At 40.2% G+C, this 23,489-nt stretch overlaps 1 protein-coding gene across 3 annotated transcripts in view; it reads right to left on the bottom strand.

Annotated features, from left to right (window-relative positions):
• The window catches only part of SLC26A5 (solute carrier family 26 member 5), a 36,059-nt gene that overhangs the window by 8,549 nt on the left and 4,021 nt on the right, over positions 1–23,489 (bottom strand). For all 3 annotated transcript variants that reach the window (XM_039387338.1, XM_039387337.1, XM_027741771.2), the window contains 10 exons: positions 12,520–12,737; positions 10,806–10,945; positions 7,861–7,971; positions 7,151–7,314; positions 6,478–6,642; positions 4,954–5,106; positions 3,673–3,755; positions 3,431–3,578; positions 1,581–1,694; positions 1,200–1,277 (listed from right to left, as the gene is read on the bottom strand). In XM_039387338.1, coding sequence (XP_039243272.1) covers positions 1,200–1,277; positions 1,581–1,694; positions 3,431–3,578; positions 3,673–3,755; positions 4,954–5,106; positions 6,478–6,642; positions 7,151–7,314; positions 7,861–7,971; positions 10,806–10,945; positions 12,520–12,674 — 1,311 coding nt within the window. In that variant the 5' untranslated portion in view covers positions 12,675–12,737. The remainder of the gene's footprint in view (positions 1–1,199; positions 1,278–1,580; positions 1,695–3,430; positions 3,579–3,672; positions 3,756–4,953; positions 5,107–6,477; positions 6,643–7,150; positions 7,315–7,860; positions 7,972–10,805; positions 10,946–12,519; positions 12,738–23,489) is intronic.

Below are 23,489 nucleotides of genomic sequence, written 5' to 3'. Positions count from 1 at the left end.
ACTAGTTCAGTACAGTTTGATTTCCCAGCAAGACAAATCACATATGCCTATGCTCCATGCTGCTACACTTATAGTGCCTGAAGCAGTAGACTGTAATCTCAGTTTCAAGTTTCTCTACAATATACTGAAACAACTCCTGCAACAGTCACATAGGTGTAACTCAAGGTCCAACTTCTATAAAAAGAAACAGGAATTGTGTACCATCCTTTGCACGTCACCAGAAACAAATTTTTTTTTTAAAGTCAGATTATACTTATTCACATAAATATATTTTTATACAAACAAGTACAAGTGCAGCAAAACCAACTCATTATGCTGAACCCAGCACCAACCCTCTACTGGCCAAGCTATTACTTTTAAGTTTTTAACATCAATCCAGAACTCCTATGCTGCAATCAAATGTGGTCAGCAGGACCAGAGCAGTGACCATCCCCCTGTACGTGGCACTGGTGAGGCTGCACCTCAAATTCTGTGTTGAGTTTTGGGCCCCTCACTACAATAAAGACATTGAGATGCTGGAGTGTGGCCACAGAACGGCAATGGAGCTGGTGAAGAGTCTGGAGCACAAGTCTGATGAGGAGCAGCTCAGGGAGCTGGGGGTGTTTAGCCTGGAGAAAAGAAGGCTCAGGAGTGGTTTTATCGCTCTCTACAACTACCTGAAAGGAAGGTGTAGCAAGGTGAACTCTTTTCCCAAGTAAAAACTGACAGGATGAGAGGTTTAGACTGGATAAAAATTCTTCATGGAAACGGTTGTCAAGCATTGGAATAGGCTACCCAGGAAGTGGTTGAGCCACCATCCCTGAAGGTATTTAAAAGACACGTAGATATGGCACTTGGGGACATGATTCAGTGGTGGACTTGGCAGTTCTGGGTTAACAGCTGGACTCAATGATCTTAAAGGTCTTTTCCAACCTAAACAATTTTAAAGGGGAATTGCTTGAAGGTATCATCTTTATGTTCTAAAGACAGAGTCCAGGGTATCCAATATTAAAAAAATAACAACAAAAAGCATGCTGGATCTTTCAAAACATTATTTATTTCTAGGTTAACTTACAGCAAAAATGCATACAAAATTTAAAGGCTCTGGATCACATGCTAACTGTGTTGCTTATTAACCCTGCTAAAATCTCTAGTTTAAGCAATACTCATGGGACTCTGTTCACTGACAATGCAATGCCTAACATGCAAAACACCCTTACCTGTGGAAGAGGTTCAAAGAGGTATCCAACAGCCACAAGTACCAACAGAACCATAATTGAAGAGAGAGCACCTGCAATCTGAACAAAAGAAGCCAGAAATTATTTATAAGTGCCCTTAAGGGGCAATATTACTGATTAGCTATCCCTTGTGCTTTCAATAAGGCTAGTTGTTCAAATGACTTTTGATTCTCCCTCTCAGTTCACAGATTTTAGCTGTTTCTAGCTTTCTATCTTGGCCAAGTCTGGATTTGAAACAGGGGAAACTCCAGTTATTTATTCTGGCCCAGGCAGAGAAACACGGTTATCTAGCTAAACTTCAGGCTTTAGTTTTGGAGCTCCAGAAAGAAAACTTTGTTTTGCACAAAATTTGGGTTTACATACCTGAGTTCTTCCACCGGTGCTTTCCTGAACAAGACTCCGAGACATTGAACAGGTGACTGAAAAGGTTTGGAAAAACGACCCCACAGAATTGCATATTCCCAAGGCAATAAGTTCCTGTGTTAAACAACAGAGCAAAAAGAACTCAGAGGCAGTCATACCTTGCAGCTGTACACAGCTGGAGCTATCCATACATATTAACAACCGCATCTTATTTACAGTGCTTTCTAGCAACTTCATTGTTGAGAATAAGCAACCTAATTGCACCTTATACTTGTGGTTCTCACACATGCAGAAGTTGATGCATGTTAAATCATCTGTTAAATAAAGTCTCTGATGAAATATGGGAGACATTTTCCATCTCTAAATGTTACAGGAATGAATCAGTCTGAAAACGAAAATGAATGACAGCATTGCTTGGTTTAAGGATTCCTTCAACGTGGGGAGAATTTGAATTTTAACCCTGAATATACATGGAAAATGGTTTCTCATGCAAAAACTATTCTTTGCTTCCCACCCTAAACTATGTGTTTAAAAACCACAAGCAGCCTTGCCTATGTTTCCATGGATGGTAATCTACTGCTCTACATGAAAACATCCCAACGTGTGTCCACTGCTTCATCAGGAAGATCCCACATAAGAACTACTACCATAAGTAAGATCAGAGCTCCATCTACCTCAGCACTGTGTTTCTGATGCCTAAGAAATGATTTGCTTGTAACAAAGCCTCCCCAGGCTACTCTGCGTCTTGTTATTTGTGACTGGTTTGCGTCGTACAATTTCAATAGTTCTCAATGAGTTTTTCTCTTTGCATTTGAAAATCCTTTTTTTGATTCATTTAAACACTTTGCATGCACTGCATACTGTGACAAGGAGTTCTACAGTTTAACACCCAGGAGAAGCAGCATCTGGCACCTCCTGAGGAAAAGATCTAGATGCTTAACTCAGGTCAGTGATGATTAACATAAATAGAGCAGATTCCATTCATGCAGCCACAGATTTGTCCTCTTCTCTCTTTGGGTAACAGAGAACAAGGACATTAAGGATGAGATCAGATGTCTGATCAGATGTAGAACTCTGCAGGTAAAAGTCATTTAAAGTCCATTTACTCTCAGAGGAAGACAGTAATTTTGAGAAGGGGGAAGAGCTGATCTGTGCTGCGTCAGATGTGTGCTCTAGGAAATGTGTTACAGCATATGAACTCTTTGTCTCCCTTGACACCACAATGGTATTGACCAACAATCCAACTGCAATATTTATTCTAAATTGCACAGAAAGGACAGAGTAGGTGAGGATGAGATACCATTTTAGATTTAAGGAGTCCCTAAATATAGTCCTTGTTATTCAAACCACGATCAGAATGCTAATTGTGGACAGGGCCAATTGTTGCCCCAGAAAATGACAATTCGCTCATTTGGAATGGGTAGGAATAAGAAGAAACTATAAAACTTCATTGGAATTTCTAAACCTTAGACAATAGTTCTTTGACACATAAGGCTCTGTATTTATCACATGGGAACTCCATGCTTTGCTCTGTTACAGACAGCAGAGAAAATGTCCAGCAGGACAGTGAAGTCAAGTAATGTCTGTCTCAACAATTAATATTCATGCACATGTCCAAGTGTAACAGAAGCAACTTTCCCAAAATGAAGCTAAAAGTGGAACAAGTTATTTAAACACAGTCAGAAGAACTTAAAATAATTACTGGCCTTTAAATGTGTAGGCCAAAAGCCTGACCCAATTCCACTATTACAAAAAAAACCAAAACATTTTTGCCATTATCCCACTCTACTTCAACTACATCACAAAGGTGCCTCTGAGAATTCTCAGTAAAGCAACCTCACTGCTTTTACCTGATTCCCATCAATGGTGTAACCATGTTTAAGGGCAAAGATCTTGGCCATTGATACAGCCATTGAAAATCCAACTATTGCTATTGCTAGTGCATCCACAAATATTGCTGGGATGAGCTGAATCTCGGGAACTGTTGGTGCACGTAACCTTGGAGATGAAATAAATAATTAGAAGTTAATATAATAAAAACTACATGTAATACAGAAAAGGTATAGTTTTGATAAGAATGTATCATCCCTACCCTTGAGGAATATTCCCAACAACATCAACTTTGTATGACTTATTCAGATTCATTCCAGCTGAAACTCCTGTGCCAATAATGACCTAAAAATCCACAAACACATGTAAACATTGTCTAAAGAGAAGTAAAGCCACCTGAAGAAATATAAACGTTAGCTGATTATGAGTAATACATACAAGGGATTACATTTATTTGTCAATCAGTTTTTTAAGAGTTAGAGGCTAAAAAAGCAGATAAAAAGGAGGAATCATCACAATTTTCCATCCATCACATCCAACTCATCCTGATTTTATAAAGTTTTTTTTGGAAACAGTTAAATGGAACATGCTATGGTATGATCTGAATCACTCAAATTCCCCTTGCCTGAGCCAAGCTCAGGCAGATTAGCGTTTTGGAAAAATTAAATGCAAGGACATTCATGCCTCTGTGCACTGCCTTATTTTTATGTGCACAGCCTGCTATCTATAAAGAGAAAGGAACAGGTCTAATATCACTTTGTTACTGCCTTACTATCAAGCAATACTCTATTACACCACCTCTCTCTTGTCTCACCAGCATCCCTTTTCTTTGTGTCTTCAGTTATTCCCTTTCTTGACTCCATTTTGTGCAGGTTGTTTGAGAGCTCTAGTTATCCAGGAACTAATTTTTAAATCCAATCCCTTTTAAAGGGGAAAAGTTGTCTGAGACGTAGGCTTTATGTGTATTAAGTGGTCTGCTTTATCCATGTATTTTAAGAATAGTTGTTTGAAACAGAATCAGTGCTGCAGTCAGTTACCAGTCTCAGAAGCAGGGAAAGGAAGGTTAAGTAGTAAGTCCTGCTGGTTCCTGTTCTTCTTTCTACTACTGCATTTCAAAAAGTGAGCAAGCCCTGCAGAACCTCTGAACAGGCATCTGGAAGCACCTTCCTTCAGGAGGGGTTTCTGAGCTCTTGGACTCCAAGTGGGAAATGCTTCTCAGAGGTCTGTCTTGTAGAGACCCATTCAGGTGCCCAAACTCCTGGATAGAGAGGGTTTTTCAACAAACATATCTACCCATTGCCAGAGAGGACTGTGGGTATTTAAACTGCTTTTCAATTCTTCTTTGGGACTTTATGCCAACCATCTGGCCACGCCAGTCCTTAATTTTAAGAGTATCCAAACCTTTGACTGGATCAAGGCTCAAACGAATTATGTTCCACAGAAGTTACTCTCAAGCTCAGTAAGATATGATAGAACATGAGATAGTTTCCACAGCTTTAGAAAAGCTATATAATTTAGCCATAGAAGTTCACAACTGGCTTACCACAATGATCTCCATAGGAATAGGAACCGGGAGCTTCTTCTTAAACCGGTCATTGATTTCCTTGCCAATCAGCAATAGAACAATGCACGTTGATCCAACAATCAAGGCAGCAATATTGGTCATTGTTATATTTGAAAGCACAGCAGCTATGCTCTGCAACACAACAGAAGCATCTGCATTTATAACCACAGTGAACCAGTGCCTCACCAAAATCCCCATTGTTCCCACAAGACACAGAAGACCAGAGTATCTCAGTGAGAGAGATGTACTTGCAATCATTTACAACATCAGCCTTTTTGCCCCCCCCCCTCCCCCCAGAGGGGGCAAAAATTTGGAGAAAAACCCATAAAGGGGGAAAAAGTCTCAGTCATGTCTCTTATCCTCAACATTTTCACACATATTTCACATTGGCAGCTACCTGAAACCAATAAATGCAAACTCCTTTTAATACCTTAAAATATTCTTTGGCAAGTCACATCTACTTAGAGCTGCATAAACTGTTCTAAAACAATAAAGCTGCTCATACAACCACTGAGGTTACCATAACAATATGATTAAATAACAGTGATCCTGCAACACTGCTGAACTGGCCATTATTCCAAATACATTTTAATTGAAAACACTATTAAAAGGATGATAGAAAAGAAGGCTTGCTGGTACACCCAAGTTGCTAGAGGGTAAATGATTCCCCATACCAATCACTCCTCCTTCTTCTCCTGCATTAAAACAAACAAATAAACAAACAAATAAATAACCTCTGAAGAAGTCTTTGAAAGAAGATGAACATACTCTTCTTTAAGCAGATGGAAAATCACAGCAGCTGTCAGGATATTATACATTCAAGATGTCCTGGTAGTATACGTCTTAAATGTAAATCTTTCCTCCTATTTGTTTGGCAATTAGTATGTCTGGTTCTCAGATAAGTGAACTAAACAGCAAATTTTGGAATTAATCATTAATGCAGACTTGTTTCCAGAAGGTTTGTTATATCTGCACAAATATACCAAAAGATTTCCACAAAGTATTTTCTATAGCCTACACATAGTGGAAATCCTAAAGCTTCATTATCGCTCAGCCATCAGTCTGCTCAAAGGCTTAGGTTTTCACAGACATCTCAGATTTTCCCTTTTCTTCCATTCAGGAGTGGAAAGGTTCTGAGAATCATATTTCCTAGCTCTGCAAAACATGCCTGGTCTACAGTGAAGCACTTCAGTAGCACATTTTCTCCCAGTGTACAAGAGACTTACTTCAATGAACAATATCTGTTCATATCATAAAACTACATTCAGCAGAATCCTAAAATCTGCCCATCTCAGATCGTGCTGATCTATGAAGTCACACTTGAGTTGCACTTTCAGATATTCACATATTGCTGTGGCACTTAAAGACTTCACAACCAGTTTTCAATATTGAAGCATTATTCTACTTAGTGGCAATATAATAAAAAAAAAAAACCAGGAACAAGCTTAAGTACTAGATCCAGACAAAGCAGAATTTGCATGTTTAGTAAACGCAGATACTCACATATACAACTGAGAGGGGTCCACTATATCTGCTAGTCTTGATGCCAAGGAAATATTTTAACTGAGAAGTAAAGACATGAACTGCAGCTGCAGTAGTAAATCCGCGCACCAGAGGCTCCGTTAGATAGATGGCCACAAATCCAAATCGAAGGAAACCTAAACACAACTAATGTAGAAGAGAAGTATTAGCCATGTGACTCCCATGTAGCCTGAACACCAACCCAAATATAGCACACAGGGCACAAGACACCACTTCTTTCCTCTGCCCAAGCCAGATCAGGCAAACCTGAACTTTTCTAAAGCCACAGTTCTGTAAGCAGCCATCAGTGCACAGAATCTTCCATGCCACTGGCAGGTGCAATGTGGGAAATGAGTAAACATATGTATTTGTTTATGGACAAACATATGTGCATTTATAAACAGATTAGAGAACATGAGGTTAAGTTTTTCTGATGAGATAGGAAAAAAAGAAAGGGGAGAGGATCCCATATTTTCCCAGTCCAGCAAGGTGCCAAAGACCTGCCTCCAATGTATCCCTCCCCATTCCTGTTGAGGCAGCCTGTGCTCCACACGGGGCAGTGCAGAAGCACAAGTCTATTGACAGGGGATCCACCATGACCCAGCAGTAGCAGCAGCACCTGAACTTGCCCTTACAGCAAACTGTGAGCACGTACCTGGATAATTCCTGAAAGAAAGGCGAGAGTCACGGCTACCTGCACCCTTTTGGTATCCCTAGCATCTGTAACATTAGTAGAATTATAGTCCAGAGAAATCATTTCATCAGGCACTTCTCTCACAGCAACACCACCAACCATCATACTAACCACAGCAAAGGTGCCTGAAATAAGAGGGAGAGGAAAATAATTAGCTAAAATCCTGGTAATTTCTTTTTTCTAATGAGTGGTTCTTTTTAAGAGATGTGTGGAATTAAACTAAAATAGAATTTTCTACCTAAATAATGTTCTTTTTAATCCCCAAATCTGCTCCAGTACTTAGCACCATTAAGGCTAGTTAGATGGTGAATACACACCTCTGCAGTAAGTAAATACAATCATTTTTTTTCCCATCTCAGTTTCTATTATGCAAATTAAAGATTCATCCTGGCCATACAGACAACTGATTGCAGCGATGAAATTATAGCTCAGGAGCTCACATTTCTAGATCTAATCTGATAAAAGATGTTCTTACATTCCTTTCCAATTGGAGCGGAAAAATTAACAATAAAAAGTACTGCTTATGTTTGACACATTTGAGTTTCTCCTATTTGCTTAAATTTAAATTTATGGAAAATAACTACACTTTCTACTTCTCCAATTTTATTTTTTACAACTTTATTAAACACATACACACACACACAGACTTTCAGTTATCCATACAGATATACCTATTGATATGTGCTTGGACGTTCCAAAAAAGGTATATAGAAAAACAGGATAAAATGAAGAATATAGGCCAAATACTGGGGGAACAGCTGCCAGCAAAGCATAGGCTAAACCTAGAAAACAGACACAAACATGTATGTTAAGCAAACAACATAAAGAAACCATCTGAAGCAAAGGGATTTAAGCCTACTATAACTGAACTCAATAGGATATCTAGTGACTTGTCACAGGTTTAAAAAAACATGAGGTCTTGCAGGGAATATTCTTTAATGTGCATAATACTCTAGGGCAGTGCCTAGAAACATGATGGGTTGAGTCAGGAAACCAAAGTCTCTAATTACAGGCACTGCAGGTGTGAGTGTTTGCGTGTACATCTGTGCACCTGGGCACTCACTGTTTCGCCTTTGTGGGAGAAAGTACTTCTTAACAGCCAAACAATTTTTGTTGCTTTTGTTTTCATCTGCCAAAGACTGTGATTAGAAACACTCAAATCCCCATAACCATGTGTTTGATTTTCTCCTCTTTTTCTGATCAGACATGATGCTCATGGTAACCTATAACTGATTAAACACTTCCCTCCTCCCTCACCACAGAATGACTGGGATGACATAACAGTTTCCACAAAACATACTTCAAAATGTAAAACCGTTTCTGTCAATCTGTAAGGTCATAGAGGTTATACAGCCTGGTACCCTGGTCCCCCTGACAAAAACGAAGTCCTTTTTGTCATTAAGCCCTGCCCAGTTCCATGCAGTGGAAGTTCAATCCACACTGTTCCTATTTGCAGGGGGGACTGGCAAGCACAACAACGGAACAACAGCTCTAAGGGACACCAGGGAAGGGACACTTTCCATGGTGTTCCCCCCTCTGTGTGACTCATGGGACAAGGCTCACAAGCACCATATGATATGACATGTAACTGTCCCAAGCAGTTCCAGCAAAATCCATAGTTCTACAAGCTTGTGTTAATGAGAATTAAGACACCACAACAGAACAAATGGGCTTCAAGGAGAAATCCTTGTGTCCTGGCTTGGCCTGGTTCTTCTGCACCTTCACAAATGCAGGCTGGTAAGACTTGAGGAAGTTGTGTGCTCTTACCACACTTGGACAGACTAGTACACATTAGCACCAAAAGGCTCAATGGCCCAGTACAATTACAAAAGGAAGCAAAGGTTCACCCACCATGGAGAGCCAGTGATACCCATAAACAACTCTCCCTATTAATTTAAATTGGGAGACAAAGCATCAGGTTACAACAAAAGAACTAAACTAGGAAGGGATCTTCTGTAAAGATCCCTTGTGCAGGGATCCACATGGTCTTGTTCTATAACTCATAGATAGGGCCTTGCTCATGCCCTAAGCAATGTCTGAGTCCTAGCCAAGAGTTCATATTCCTACTAGAACTGGACTGGGGGTACCATTTATTGTCTTGCAGCAATGAGCTTTTCATTATGTACTTCTGAAACTCATCCCATATATGTTCTCTGCCCCAAGGGCTACCCCTCATGACAACAGTATCATCAAAATAGCCTGTACTGTAACAGCCTGGCCTTTAACATGATGCTGAACTTGACAGTACAAGTGACCAGATATGAAAATCAGCGGTCTCAAAACTGGGAGGGTGGGTCCATGTGCAGTTCCTGATATGAATACTCTTTTATTCCTTTTCTTTCATTTGTATTGGCATTTTTAAAGGCTGTCAGTGCCAAGGAACTAAAAAAGATATTGACTTGATAAGAGGTCATGGCTTAAACACCGTGGTCACTGTAGTTCTGTCTGGAATAATTCCCAGTATTCTTTGAATTCATGCTTGCTTTAATTACGTCCATTCCAGAAAAATAAAAGTTCGACTTTTGTGTTTTTAGAAAGGGAAAGATTAGGAGCAGTTTAAGGGCATGTTTGCAGTCATCAAATGAATAATGTTTACTTTAAAACAGAGTCACAAAATTAAGTATAAAGTTCACTGCTGACCACTTAAATTTTAGTGTCCTTATCTGGTCATGACCTAAATTCTGTTTCAGTATTCAACTGGTAATGTTTGTGTCTAGTAGATGACAGATTTCCCTGACAGTTAACCACTTATCAGTTTAAGATAAGCTGATGCTTACATGCATGTAAAAAAAAATAACCTTAATTATAAAATTTACACAAAACCAGGAAGCTACAGAAATAAATGAACTACACAGACTAAGTTATTTCACTGTTTTACTGAGTTACCACCCACTAAAATCTAGGCTTCTTGGATTTACAGATTAATTTTTCAGACCTTCCTCAACCTACAGTGGAACAAGCAAGGTGCAAATGTGAAATAAGTCAACACACAAGTAAACTTATATATGCTTAATTCCACTGGTCCACGCACCAAGAACAGAATGGTGAACACTGGCTTTCTCTTTGTCTTCCATAGAAGACACTTTTGATTTATTTCCACCATGTGTATCACTGCCCACTACTATGGTTCCAGCTTCTAGCCTTAAGAGAAAAAGAGGGATGAGTCTTTGAATTCTTGCATGTTCTTCTCTGGTTGAATTTAGTTTGGTTACTTTACAGCAGTTGCTCTCCTGAAACATTCTCTATAGGTCTGTTAGACATTGCTCCCCTCTGTAGGAAATTTGCTATGACTTGCAGAAGGATGAGATCAGTACATAATTGGGTACATTCTGCAAAACTTTAGACACACAAACTGTGAAAAGTTGTTCTGTCACTGAGAGCTGTGGGTATTGATCAGAGAGGAAGCTTCTTTCAGAGCTTGCTGCATATCACTGACTTGCAGTTTTAAGGGAATCATCATGATGGGCTGGTCTGTAGAATGCCATACTGGTCTCCACACACACCTGAGATACACATCTTGTTCTCAGGAGCACCTGGTTCAGGGAGCCAAGCACTACCATAAAAGCACACACAGAAAAAGCAAAGAAGGGATAATTAAATCCAGAGGTACACTCACCTTGGGGAAGCTGCATAACTCCAGTGCTTACACCTGAGATAATGTCTCCTAATAAGTATTCCTTCACTGGGTAACGAGGAAGCCATTTTAAAATTGGTAAGAAACTGTAAAGATGAGACTTGGCTTTCTTAGAAGTACAACTGAAAATACAAAGCAGAAAGAAAGTTAGACACTAGCAGGAGACAAACAGGTTGAAAAAAATTGTCTTTCACCCTTAGCAGGAAAACAGCTTCATTAAAGGCAGGCTCAGGCTCCTGATGACATTTATTTCTGGACAAGCTTAAGCACAAACAACTATGCCTCCAGTTAATTTAGCACTTAATCACATGTTGGTGCCGTTCACAAACTTTATGGAACTGGAGAAGAGAATGACAGTCTTGAGAGGCTGCAGGTCAGTGGGAAGTGAAACTGTTCCAGCCCACGCACAACTGAACAGACACACAACACTTTTTGCTGAGATCATTCCTAGTAAAAATCCCCCAAGGATAACTTGCTTTCTGATAGTGGCTTTCACTCATCACAGTACTTTGCAGCGCTTTCTCCCATTTACTATTTGTGTGCTTTATACTTGTTTGATTATAACATTTTATATCATTATGCTTTAAAAAACCTGAATCTATTAATTTAACTAGTACTTGTTACTATCACTGCTAGCACTGACAGGCTGCCTTTAAGGCAATTTGAGAACATAACCCTTCTTCATCCGGAAAGGCACTGAAGCTGTGGCTCTTAGCAGAGTTAGCAACCTTTTGAAACCCTGACTCGGGACAAATGAATAAAGCCAGGAAACAAATATCTGTATCCAGCACTGCCATGCATCATACTTACTGTGATAAGTTTAACCTTGGGTAAAAACATAACACTGGATCGTATAAATGCTTTTCTGTGTCGGGGAATTGCAAGAGACTTGCAGGGATTTGTTAGCATTTCTAAATTCTCATGGGACTAAATTGCGTAGTGAAGAAGCTTGTTGCTACAAGTGAGAGAGGAACTAGAGTCATCCACACTTCTCCATGTTTAAGCAACTGTATCACAAGAAGTCATGGGTCAGGAGCATTTTGATCCACATATTTTTTATTCAGGACAGATAAGTTTGAGCAACAAATTGAATAAACTCTGCAAATGAAGCATGGATAAACATAAAGCTAATGAGAACTTCACTAGAGTAAGTTTCACTATTCTCTGGTACCACGGAGCAAGAGAAATACAATTAAAGACATTTCATGTCTAACCAAATGATACTTAAGACTCCAAGGCAGTTAATTGAAAGCTACAGAATGCCTTTAGTAAGACCTTATTAGACTTATAATTTAGATTTCTACACAGCTGTCATACTTCAACATTCTTCTGTGAAAGGATCATGTGAAGCACCAATTTGGCTGTAAGTATTTCCATGTAAAAAGGACAGATATTTCTCTGGGTCTTATGAATTCATGTCACGTGATTTGACCAATACTTCACATTCCTATGAGGCATATTTTCCCTCTGCACTTTGATGAAGTCAATTCAACTAATGTATCCAACATTTTCTAATACAGTTATGCATTAACATTAAAAGCACATATACAACTCCCTCACAGTTTTGCTGAATAATCAAAGAATTAGTGTTTTTATCTTTTAGTTTTCTTTGAAGAGATTATCAGCTATGTGCATGCATCAATTAAGAATTAGAGTATTTCTAACCAATAAAATAAAAGATAAGACAAAACCCTACCGACAAGAATGTGCAATCTTCTGCTTTAAAGTCTGAGGTGTTCTTTGTCGCCTGTGCAGCTGTCCTTGCAAGAGCTCTTGGTTATATATTGGTCTCTCTACACAATACCTCTGAGTTTGTTCAGGACATGCTTCATGTTCTTGAGCATGTTCCATAGCTGATCTCACACAGCAGGAGTCAAGGAAGAACAGTTCCACAGTCTTCACTGAAAAACCTGACTGAAGACAAAATTTAAGTTTGGTTGCTTTTTTAACATCAGATTCGGCATTTCCTTTCAAATAATGTATTTTGACAAGCTAGAGACAAGAACTGTGACTACAGTCTAACTGAATAGTCTGTAACAGCAGTAAGAAAATAAACCATGTGCAGTCAGTCTTTAGTATATGGAAGCCATTAATTTGTTCTTCTCTTGGGTAAAGAAAGTTTTGCATTAATTGCTCTGTAAATAATAGCTGAAACAAAGTTGGAAGTTTCTATTCATGCTTACCTGGATTTTCCCTCAGTTATTAAAGAATACGTCACTGTTGGAGGGACATTACTGCTGAGTTACTTCCTGCTTACTCACACACTGGCATATCCATCTCCAAAAGGCAGAACTCAGATTTTAACACTGAGAAACCCACTTCTTTCTTCCAGATAGTTCAGTTGCTTCCTGCATTCATCCACCTGTTTTTTCCTCAGTTTCAGAGGCTTCTTTTTCCAGAGAGCATCTCAAGGATGCACAATTCACTACTTTCGAACAATTATTATTTCAACGGATGTGCCACTTACTGCTGTTCTCAATCTGCACCCATGAAAACAGGAATCAGTAGATGTGCACAATTTTAAAACTAGCCAGAAGGTTTGTAAAGACCTATTGGTCTGCCTGATTCAGTGCCATCAACATCTTAACATATTTAGGAGACACGCTGCTAATTCCTTTGCCCCGTGTTGGCTGCTTCTAGAAATACTGGGCAAGAAACATAACTCCAAATTATGAGCAAAATGACAGGGCTGCTGTATCGTTAAGCAGAGATGCTTGGCTAGTGCTACATTTGATGACAGAACGTGAGCACAAGGGGAAACAGAGCCATAATCATGAACAAGGCCCTTGGGCTCAAGTCCAGCAAGTCACTTAAGCATGTGTTTGCCTTCAACCAAGGGAGCTCACCCAGGGGTGTTCAGTTTTTAGCTGTACATCAATACTTTCCTAGGAAAAGGTTACCACGCAGAAATTAAACAAATTGCTATCTAAACACTCAGACAAAGCTAACCATGATTGGTCCAATGTTCTGATTCAGCAAATACAGTCTGAGCAGCAGCAAAATATCGATATTGCTATCTAAGCCTTCAGACTGATGAAGCTGCTGAAATTTTCCACTCTTGCTGGTCTCTATCTCCTAGGACAGACACAGCCTAGCATCTCTTAATTTTCCATTATTATTTAAGCAACATTTTCCCTACATTGTCAGTCATAAAAGGATATTTTTACTAAAATTATAATTTTTTTTTATTTACACCACAGTCTTTCTTATGTGAAACATCTAAAACTTGTTTTAGATATTGTAAGAACAATATCATATCAAGTACCCCTTTGTACTCCTGAGGCTTCTTTTATGTCTTTCCACAGTTTCAGTTCATCAAGAAGCCTGAATGACGTTTTGTGAATTACAGAATACAGAATATACTGAAGTGGAAGGGACCTACAGGGATCAAGTCCATCTCTTAGCCGTACACAGGACCATCCCCAAGAATCACATCATGTGCCTGAGGGGATTGTCCAAACATTTCTTGGTGCTGTGACCACTTCCATGGGGAGCCTGTTCCAGCACCCAACCACCCTCTGAGTGAAGAATCTTTTTCTAATATCCAACCTAAACCTCCCCTGACACAACTTCAGGCCATTCCCTTGTGTTCTGCCACTAGTCACCAGAGAGAAGAGATCAGTGTCTGCCCCTCTTCTTCTCCTCAGCAGGAAGTTGTAGATTGTTTTCTTGTGTTAGCAAATTGTAACTTTTAGAATTACAATTTTTTTTCTTCCTACCTGCAGACTTAGATCCAGTCAACAGCAGAATAGGATTGTTTTACCAGCAATTTCCATCCGAACTGCCCTCTGGCTTTTTTCTCACCTCCATATTATAACATTTTCATATTTACAGCAATGCTGTTCACACCAAGATGTACGTGCGACCACTAACATACACAGCACTTTTCTTCCATGTCAGTGTCTACCTACCCACAAACAGCACTTCCTACTTCCCATCTTGCCCAGTCACAGACAGTGTGAATCCCAGTGTATTAGCTTCTGCCCAGTGACGCTGACACTTTCACCACTTTCGTGTCTGCTGGAAGAGCAGCACATCGGGGCACAGTCAACCCAGGAACCTTCTGAGGTGCAGTGATGTGCTTCCTGCCATGGGTGATGGAGGACCTGACACGGAGATATGCTCTGCTGGGCATGATACTTATAAGCAGGGAAGAACTAGTCAGGAATGTGAAGTCTGGGAGCAGCCTTGTCTGCAGTGACCATGAGATGGTGGAGTTCAGAATCCTGAGAGAAACAACACATGCAGCAGGCTTATAATCCCAGACTTCAAGAGAGCCTGTTCAGGGACCTGCTTTAGAAGAATCCCATTGGATATGGTCCTGAAGAGAAGGCTCCTGGAGGACTGGCTCATTTTCAAGGATTACCTCTTCCAGGCTCAAGAATGGACCATCCCAAGTAACATGAATTCAAGCAAGAATGGTAGGAAGCCTATGCAGATGAACAAGGAGCTCCTGACAAAACTCACAGATGAAAAAGAAGCATATGGGAGGTGGCAGCAAGGACAGATGATGCAGGAAGAATAGACACACTTAAAGCATGCAGGGACAGGGTTAGGAAAGCAAAAATCCACCTGGAACTGAATCTGAAGAAGGATATGAATAGCAACTAGAAGGGCTTCTACAGATATATCAGCAGCTAGAGAAAGTCTATAGAAAATTGGGCCCTCTCCTATAAAGGTGACAAAACACATGGTGGTGAAAGATGAACTTCGCCTCATTCTTTACTGTTAAGGTCAGCCTCCAACAATCCCAGCCCCTGAGAGCAGTGGGAAAGTCTGGAGCAAGGAAACATTCAATCATTGCAAAAGGACTGGGTAAGTGAACATTTAAAAAAATAAGACATACACAAGTCCATGGGACCTGAAAGAACACACCCATGAGGGAGCTGGCCACTGCCTTTGCAAGGCCACTCTTGACTATTTTTGAAAAGGTCATGACAACTGGGGAGGTTCCTAAAGACTGGAAGAAAGCCAATGGCACTCTGAATTTCAAGACGGGTAAGAAAAAGGACCTAAGGAACTACAGGCTGGTCAGCCTTATATTGATCTCTGGGAAGGTGATGAAACAAGTAACCCTGTAAATAATTTTCAAATATGTTAAGGACCAGAAGATGATTGAGAGTAGTCAGCATGGATCTATGAAGGAAAAAGTCATGTCTCTTCACCTTGATAGCCTTTTATGATAAGATGACTTGTTTGGTAGAAAAGGGAACATCAGTGATATTCTTTATCTTCTGTTTTCCAAGGCTTTGTATGACTTAAGTCTCCCATAGCATCCTCAAAGACAAGATGATGAAGTATGGGTTAGCTCAACAGACAGTGAGGTGGACAGAGACCTGGCTGAACTGCCAGGTTCAAAGGGTTATGATTAGCAGCAAGAAGTCCAGCTGGAGGTCCATCACTACTAGGGTACCTCAGGAGTTGACACCTTGGGCCAGTATCATTTAATATATTCATTAATGACCCAGATGATATGACAGATTACACCTTCAACAAGCTTGTAGATGACACAAAACTGAAGAGAGCGGTGGATGTACCAGCTGGTTACACTGTCATGCAGAGAAATACCTTGGTGGGCTGGAGACATGAGCAGACAAGAACCTCACGAAATTCAACACCGGGAAGCACAAAGTCCTGCATTTGGGAGAAACTGCCCAATGAAACAGTAAATGCTGAGGAATCAATCATCTGGAAAGCAGCTGTGCAGGAAGAGACCTGTGGGTCCTGCTGGACAACAAATTTGAACATAAGCCAGCAATGTGTCCTTTTGGCCAAGGAGGACAGCAGTTGCCGTTTGCAGGGATAGCAGTAGGTTGGGGGGTGATTCTTCCCCTCTCTGCAGCACGGGAGAGGCACACGTGGAGTGCTGGGTCAAGTTCTGGGCTCCTCAGTGCAGGAAAGACATGGGCATCCTGGAGAGGATGCAGCAAAGGGACACAAAGATGACTAAGAAATCGGAGCATCCAACATAGTAGGAGTGGCTGAGAAAGCTGGGATTGTTCAGCTTGGAGAGGTGAAGAGGGGATGGGGAAATCATATCAGTGGATATAAATACCTGGTACAGCAATGGGCACAAACTGAGATTAAAAAAATTCAGTTTAAACACAAGGAAAAAAATTACTGCAAGCATGACTAAACACTGGAACAGGTGTCCCACAGGGGTTGTGGAGTTTCCAACCTTGGAGATGTTCATAACATGATTGGACATGGTTTTGGGTGACCTGGACTAGGCGACTCTGCTTAAGCAGGGAGGTTGTAATCTATGATCTCCAGAGGTCCCTTCAAACCTCAACCATTCTATGATTCCACAACGGTCCCTTATGTCATTATTCACATAGAATCTATCTTTTCTGGTAATTAATTGGTGTGTTCTGGCAACACTGGCCTTATTTACAGATTAAGAAACGATTTTAATCATCCTTAAACAGGAAACCAACTCAAACAAATCAGAACAAATAAAAACTACAGCTGCATGCAAAAGACGCAAACCAAATCAGTTCAGAGGCTTGTTTTTGGCCAAACTTCTCCAATAAAATAAGAATATAATATCAAAACGTTTCTAGTCAAGGTTTTAAAAACACACACCCTGCCTTCTTTCTGCTCCAAGACACAGCAACATAAGACAGACAATTGCTAACCCCAGACAATTCAGGTCCTGAATTTCCACATTTGAGTTTGTTAAACTTCAAGGAGATTGGTTAATATTTGGAAGAGCCACGGGAGTTTGTAATGTAAATCTAGACATAGAGAGGTCTTGAGATCTCCAGTTCTGTACAAATGCTTCAACTCTTCCAGGTACTGTGAGCATATACAGAACAACAGAAGTTTTGTCCTGCCTCTGTTTTTCATGGTAAAATAAATGATACAGGTGTATTTGACTAACTGAACAAAACTCAACTCTAAAGCAGGTAACCAGACGGTGGTGTTAGTTTGAAATGCTACCTGAGGTCACAACCCAAGTTTCACCACTCAGGTTGAAGGTTTTTAAACCATAGATTGAACATTTCTGGGTTTGTTTGAACAAGGAAGTTACACTGCACTGAATCATGAGAATCAGCTAACATAAAAGTAAACTTGAGGGAGGATACAATAGCATCTTGTCTTTAGCTATAGTTCACAGTGGATACTAGAACACAGAGAACAAATTGTACACCATTAAAAGAGGTCCTAAATCTACCCCATTACTATTGCTGGATATATCATGTTCTGTATTCCATGTCATGTCACCAACTTCATCTTAACAGCCCTCCATAAGCACGTACTCCAGTGGCAACCTTAGATGCTAAGCTGTAGGTAATACAATAAAGATTAAAGTCCTTATTATCATCCATCTCTTTTGCAAAAGCACACACTGAGCAAAGACTGAGATGTTTGTGTTTACAACAGATGATACACATTGTCCACAGAGTAGCAAAATGGCAGCATTTCATGACTGGTTGAAGTATCTCTCCAAGTGTTTGCTGTAGGACAAAATGCCTACAGAGATATCCAAGGCTCAGAAACTCAGCCTTGCCCTTCACTCCCAGAATGCTTGAGGAAGAGCAAAAGAAGGTACTGTCATTTTCATGAAGACAAAGCTTACCACTGTGATTTCTGAAAACTCACAGACCTTTATCCGAAGGAAAGAGATAGGCAATGGCGGATAGAGCAATACTGCTCTCGAACGACCTTTAAACTTCATGGCAAGAATAAAGTTAAAAAACTGTAAGAAATACTGCCATTACTCTTATCAGCCAGATAAGAATTGAGCTGAAGTAGTTAAAAGCTGTATGCAAAAGACTTATGAGTTGGTAATTCTTTATCTGACTGATAAAGGCCTGTCATGTCTTTACTGCTATTATCAAATTGAAGGTGTTAGAGAAAAAAAAAAAGGTGAAGCAAACATGAATTTATAACACTCTCACTAATAATTTAGTACTTTCTCTTCTCAATCTTAGCTGATAAAGGAGGGCTGTCAAGCCATCTGCACTGATTCTTGCAGAGGACAATAATTTTTGATCCAATTCACATGAATCAGAGTGCAGTCATAAAATTAATAGGGATGATGATTTCGCTGCTGTTCCTTAGATTCAAAATGCAACTGTGGGGATAAAAAAAAAAAAAAAAAGAAGCTGAATGCAACTGAACTGCCTAATGTAACAGAGGAGAGACAGTGGCAGATCTTGTCTTGCCTGTTTTAAAAGAGCAGAAAACTTTTCTTCTGGTAGCTAAGCACAGAGCTGCTTTAAGTAATGGAAAAGCACAGATGGACAGTACTAGTACTGTGTTATAGTGTGTCCTGGGCCAGGAAATTCCACATTTGATCATGAGCTGCAAAGTCTATGAAGTATTTTGTATCTTTAAGCCTACAAATACAGGTGATTGCCATCACCCAAAGAGTTGGTGGAAATACTGCCACTCTATGCAAAATATGTTCTGCCAAACGTACACTGAAAAGCAGAGTTATTGCAAGGTCTGAAGAGGTGAGACACAAACCCAGGTGATTTTAGGAACCACATGTTCGCTCATTTCTTTCTTTCCTCTCTGGCCTCATTCCCCAGTGCCCTATGCCCTTCCACTTTTCACTTTGAGTCATATGTACAAAGTTTTGTTTTTTAAAACAAGCACAAAGGTGTAAAATGACTGGGTGAGGTCATAAGGAATGTGTTCTTCTAGTTTTCTTGGACTGTGCTTATCATCCTCGTTCCTCCTCTGCTACTCCCACTAAAGCCACTAACGACTGGATTGTCTAGACCTGAAGCTTTCATGTAAAACTTCTCAAATTTAGAAATAACTTGTGAAACAAACAGAATTTTCCTTGTGTAAATCCTAATCTAAGAAATGAACTCCAGTAGTGAAATTTTGGGGAAAATAAAAAGAAATAAAAAAAACCAAGACCTTAAATTTCTATGCAGCTTTTAAACAGGCAAAATTTCCACTCTTCACAGAAAGGTGAGATGGCTACATAAACTATGTTGGGTTGTATGATAAAAGCTTCTCTGCACACCCACAGAGTTACTCAGAGGAACAACAGCAGAATGGAGAGTCGATAATACCCTGCTGGGCTACTGCCAGGTCCACCACATGAGCCATCAGCCTATCAAAAGCTCACCTTCACCAGTCCAGAGCAGCACATGAGGGTCAGCTATGGGACCACGGCAATCCCTGCCTGCTCAGGCTGTGAAAGCACATGTCTATCTGTAAGAGTAAGAGCACGGGGTGGGGGCAGCTCTTGGGACCTGGAAGTCCTGACCAGTCCCGTGTGCACACATGTGATGGTCCGTACCAACAACTGGAGTGGGGCTACAGCCTTGAGGGCTCACATGTCCAGCTGCCAGCACTGGGGAGAATGGATGAAGTAGCTACTGGGCAGACTGGGTGTCTGAGCCTAGGTGCTGGAGGGATCTACCCTGTGTGTGTATCTCTACATAGGTACATATACTCTTACTATTGGATCTCCATCCTGCTTAGCCAGAGAGGGGAGGGGGACAAGGAAGGTGTTGCCTGTCTCATCTGCATGACTTGCCATGTCTAAATGTAAATATGTTGTGTACATTTGTTCTGTGTGTGTGTTTATGGGCAATACATCTTCAGCCTTAAGCCTGGCTGGATCTGGGGATATGGAGCAGCAGCCTCACTTTCCTCAGGCTGTTGGATTCAGTATGATATATTTTCCTCTAATAAACTGATCATATCCGCTGAAAAGAGCACAATAATAACACGTGAGGTGTCTCTCAAAATGTTAACAAATCAGACATATATATTTCTAAATATTAAAAAAAAGATTATGTAACTGATAAGGGATAATTTATATTTCATGTTCCTTGCCAAAAAAAAACCTTAGCCTCCAAAGATTTACTCCATGGACTAATGAATTCATTAGTATCTAAATGGTATCTCTTATCAACCAGCAATCTTATGTTTGTTTTCAACAAGAGAATGTTTTAGAAACCTATTAGGATGATTGAGCTGTTTAATCAATTCCACATGACAAACACCTAGAGCACTTTGAGCAGCAGAACACTGGTCTCCTTTCCTCTGAGATATAGATAAGAGATGGCTTCTGTTTCCAGTGCAAACACATTGACAACCATGAGAACCCATGTCAGTATGATCATTCCTATTCCTGCTTTTTGTGACTTCAACGACCTTGGGTCTGAACTGCCATCCTCATTCCCCTTGTCAAAAGCAGTTGCTACTGACAGCGAATCAGATACGTTAATCAGAACAGTATCATGGGTGATGACCCCTTTGCTGTGCTTAAACAGACTGATAAGAATGTTCACCACCCCAGAGACAGGTAATCATTAGCCAGTTTCATTTTTCCAGAGATAATCCACTGCCAAAAACTTTGTTGGAACAGTCTTCAGCACAAAGCTCCAGTTGATCACAGGAGAGAACATAAACCAAGATAATGCATACACATCACATTCAGCCAGAATAATTTCTATACTTCATGTGATCTCAGTGCACCAATGATCTCTAGCAGCTGGTTCAACTTTTGAGGCAAAGTGGAACACGCAGACATGAGACAAGTATCTGTGCAGAAAGGAGAAGTCACATGATTCTGTGACACACTCCCTTCTGCAGAAAAGGCACCAACAGAGTTCTCCCCTGTGTCTGCTTCATGAACCCTGTTTACACACATCACTAGCCTCTCAAGTGCTGCATCAAGTTAAAAATAAACAACAAAAAAAATAGAAGGTTGTTATTTATAACCAAAATTATTTCAGTCATCATGTTTACACTGCAAACCTCTCTAGTCAGAGAGGAAGCTGAAGGGTAGTAAAACACAGTGTGGTCACAGGAGAAAATGACTGGGTTGAGGAGAGGGAAGAAGAGGGGGTTTAGTATGGGATTGTAAATTTATATTCCAGTTTCACTGCTGAAAAACTTAACTAATGTAAGGTTTTGAAAAGTCTCCAAGGATCCTCTAGAAGGCTCTCTTCTTAACACTTTCTGAAAGGATCTGTCCCTCTGCAGAACAGGCTACAGCTATTGCCACGTCTGAAGAAATTCCTGAAAAACTGCTGTTTCTGAAAGGCAACAAAGAACTTCAGCATAGGGAAGCCACTCCCTGGGAAAGTAGTAGCACTATTTATCAGAGCTGCAACTCTCTTCCTAATAGTTTTGAGAGAGAAGTTCAACTTCCTTGCCCATGTTAGGATCTGCATTTGGAAGAAACATTTCATTCTTGGGAGCTACTTTATAACACGTTTTCTGTGTATATCTTTAGTGGACTAGGTATCAAACCAAATCCTACATGAGCAGTGAGTAGGATGTGACTTAGGACAGATCCTGTCCCCGTTTATGCAACGGTTGCTCGGTTAAGATAATATTATCCAAGTGATAGTGTTCTCCTGTCTCCTATGTACTCAAGAGTGCTGCTTCATGGTCTGAAGGTGAATGCCAGACAGTGGGAATAACCTTCCTCAACATCTTGATGCCAAGGTTACATACAAAGGTCATGAGTACACAACAAACACAGGCCAACACTGCTTTTCCTTGAAATATTGTAAATTTTAAATTTCATTTAAAATGAACATGTAGAGAAGTTTCTCTAACAAGTATTTCACAGCAACCCCCTGCTTTATTTGGAGCTCATCTTATGGCTTTGTATTTCTTCTGTGGCTGATGACAGAGCTCACATTTTAATATGAGACAGCCCCATGGCTATTCTTAACTGCACAAGCAAAAAGTCCAACCCTTATACAGCTGAAGAGTTCTCCAACTGACTCTTCAAGTGTGTTTGGCAGAACAACCCTAACTGAATGGTTTCCTGCAAGAGCTAACACTGAAACAAAGTGTCATGATGAAGGAACGGGGAGAGCAACAAGGGTATCTGGGCTGAGGATCATCAAATGAAATGAAGAAAGGTTCATTGAGTAATTTTCTTATGACTTCTTCTTGCAAGAACCTTTCTTTCTCAGGAACACATATGTAAAAGAAACAAATGTCATCAGAAAGCAGAGAAAAAGAAAAATCAGACTCACTACATCTGTAGTGAGTTAAATGCTCAGGTCACCTGTTCAGCTATATGGACATATATGAAGCACCATCAATAGCACTGCAATGTCGCAGTGAAAAAAAAGGTCTTCAGTTTTTTTTTTAAACGTGAAACTGGCAGCGAAACAAATCCAGACACATATAATACAGAACTGAAAACAAGAAAAAAAGTATTGTGCAAAATTTCAAAGTGAAAAATGCAATGGACCAGAGACAGAAGGTAAAGAAATAGTAAACCTGAAAGAAATAGGGAGGGCTTAGAAAACAATGTTATGTCAAAACTACAAAGCTATGGCAGGATCCTGGTAAAGCAGGAGGTGCCTAGTTAGATGCCAACATGCTAAAGTGGTAAATTAACTCAGGTCTAGCTTTCCCTGTGAAAGCACTTGAATGATGTTATGCCATGAAGTTACAACAGCAGTAGCAAAACTTCTGTATTCAGAGAAGATATTACAGATGCCTGCATCGATGAGAGATCTGTAGCTTTGCTGCCAATGTAACTCTTCAGATACGCCTGAGGTTAGCAGAGCTCTGTGAGAACAGGAATAGGCAGCTCCAGTGGGCACCTCTGAGTAGCAGCCCAAGTTTTCTCCTAGATGGTATATGGAGTTTTGAATTCTGCTCCATGAAAAGCAGGTGTCTCAAATCGAAATTTTGTTAATGCCTACTCAGCTCAATTCT

Source organism: Pipra filicauda, unplaced genomic scaffold (assembly GCF_003945595.2).
Source record: "Pipra filicauda isolate LSUMZ 115617 unplaced genomic scaffold, ASM394559v2 scaffold555_size307855_pilon, whole genome shotgun sequence".
NCBI classification, from domain to species: Eukaryota; Metazoa; Chordata; class Aves; order Passeriformes; family Pipridae; genus Pipra; species Pipra filicauda.
This window is presented reverse-complemented; position numbering and strand designations above follow the sequence as displayed.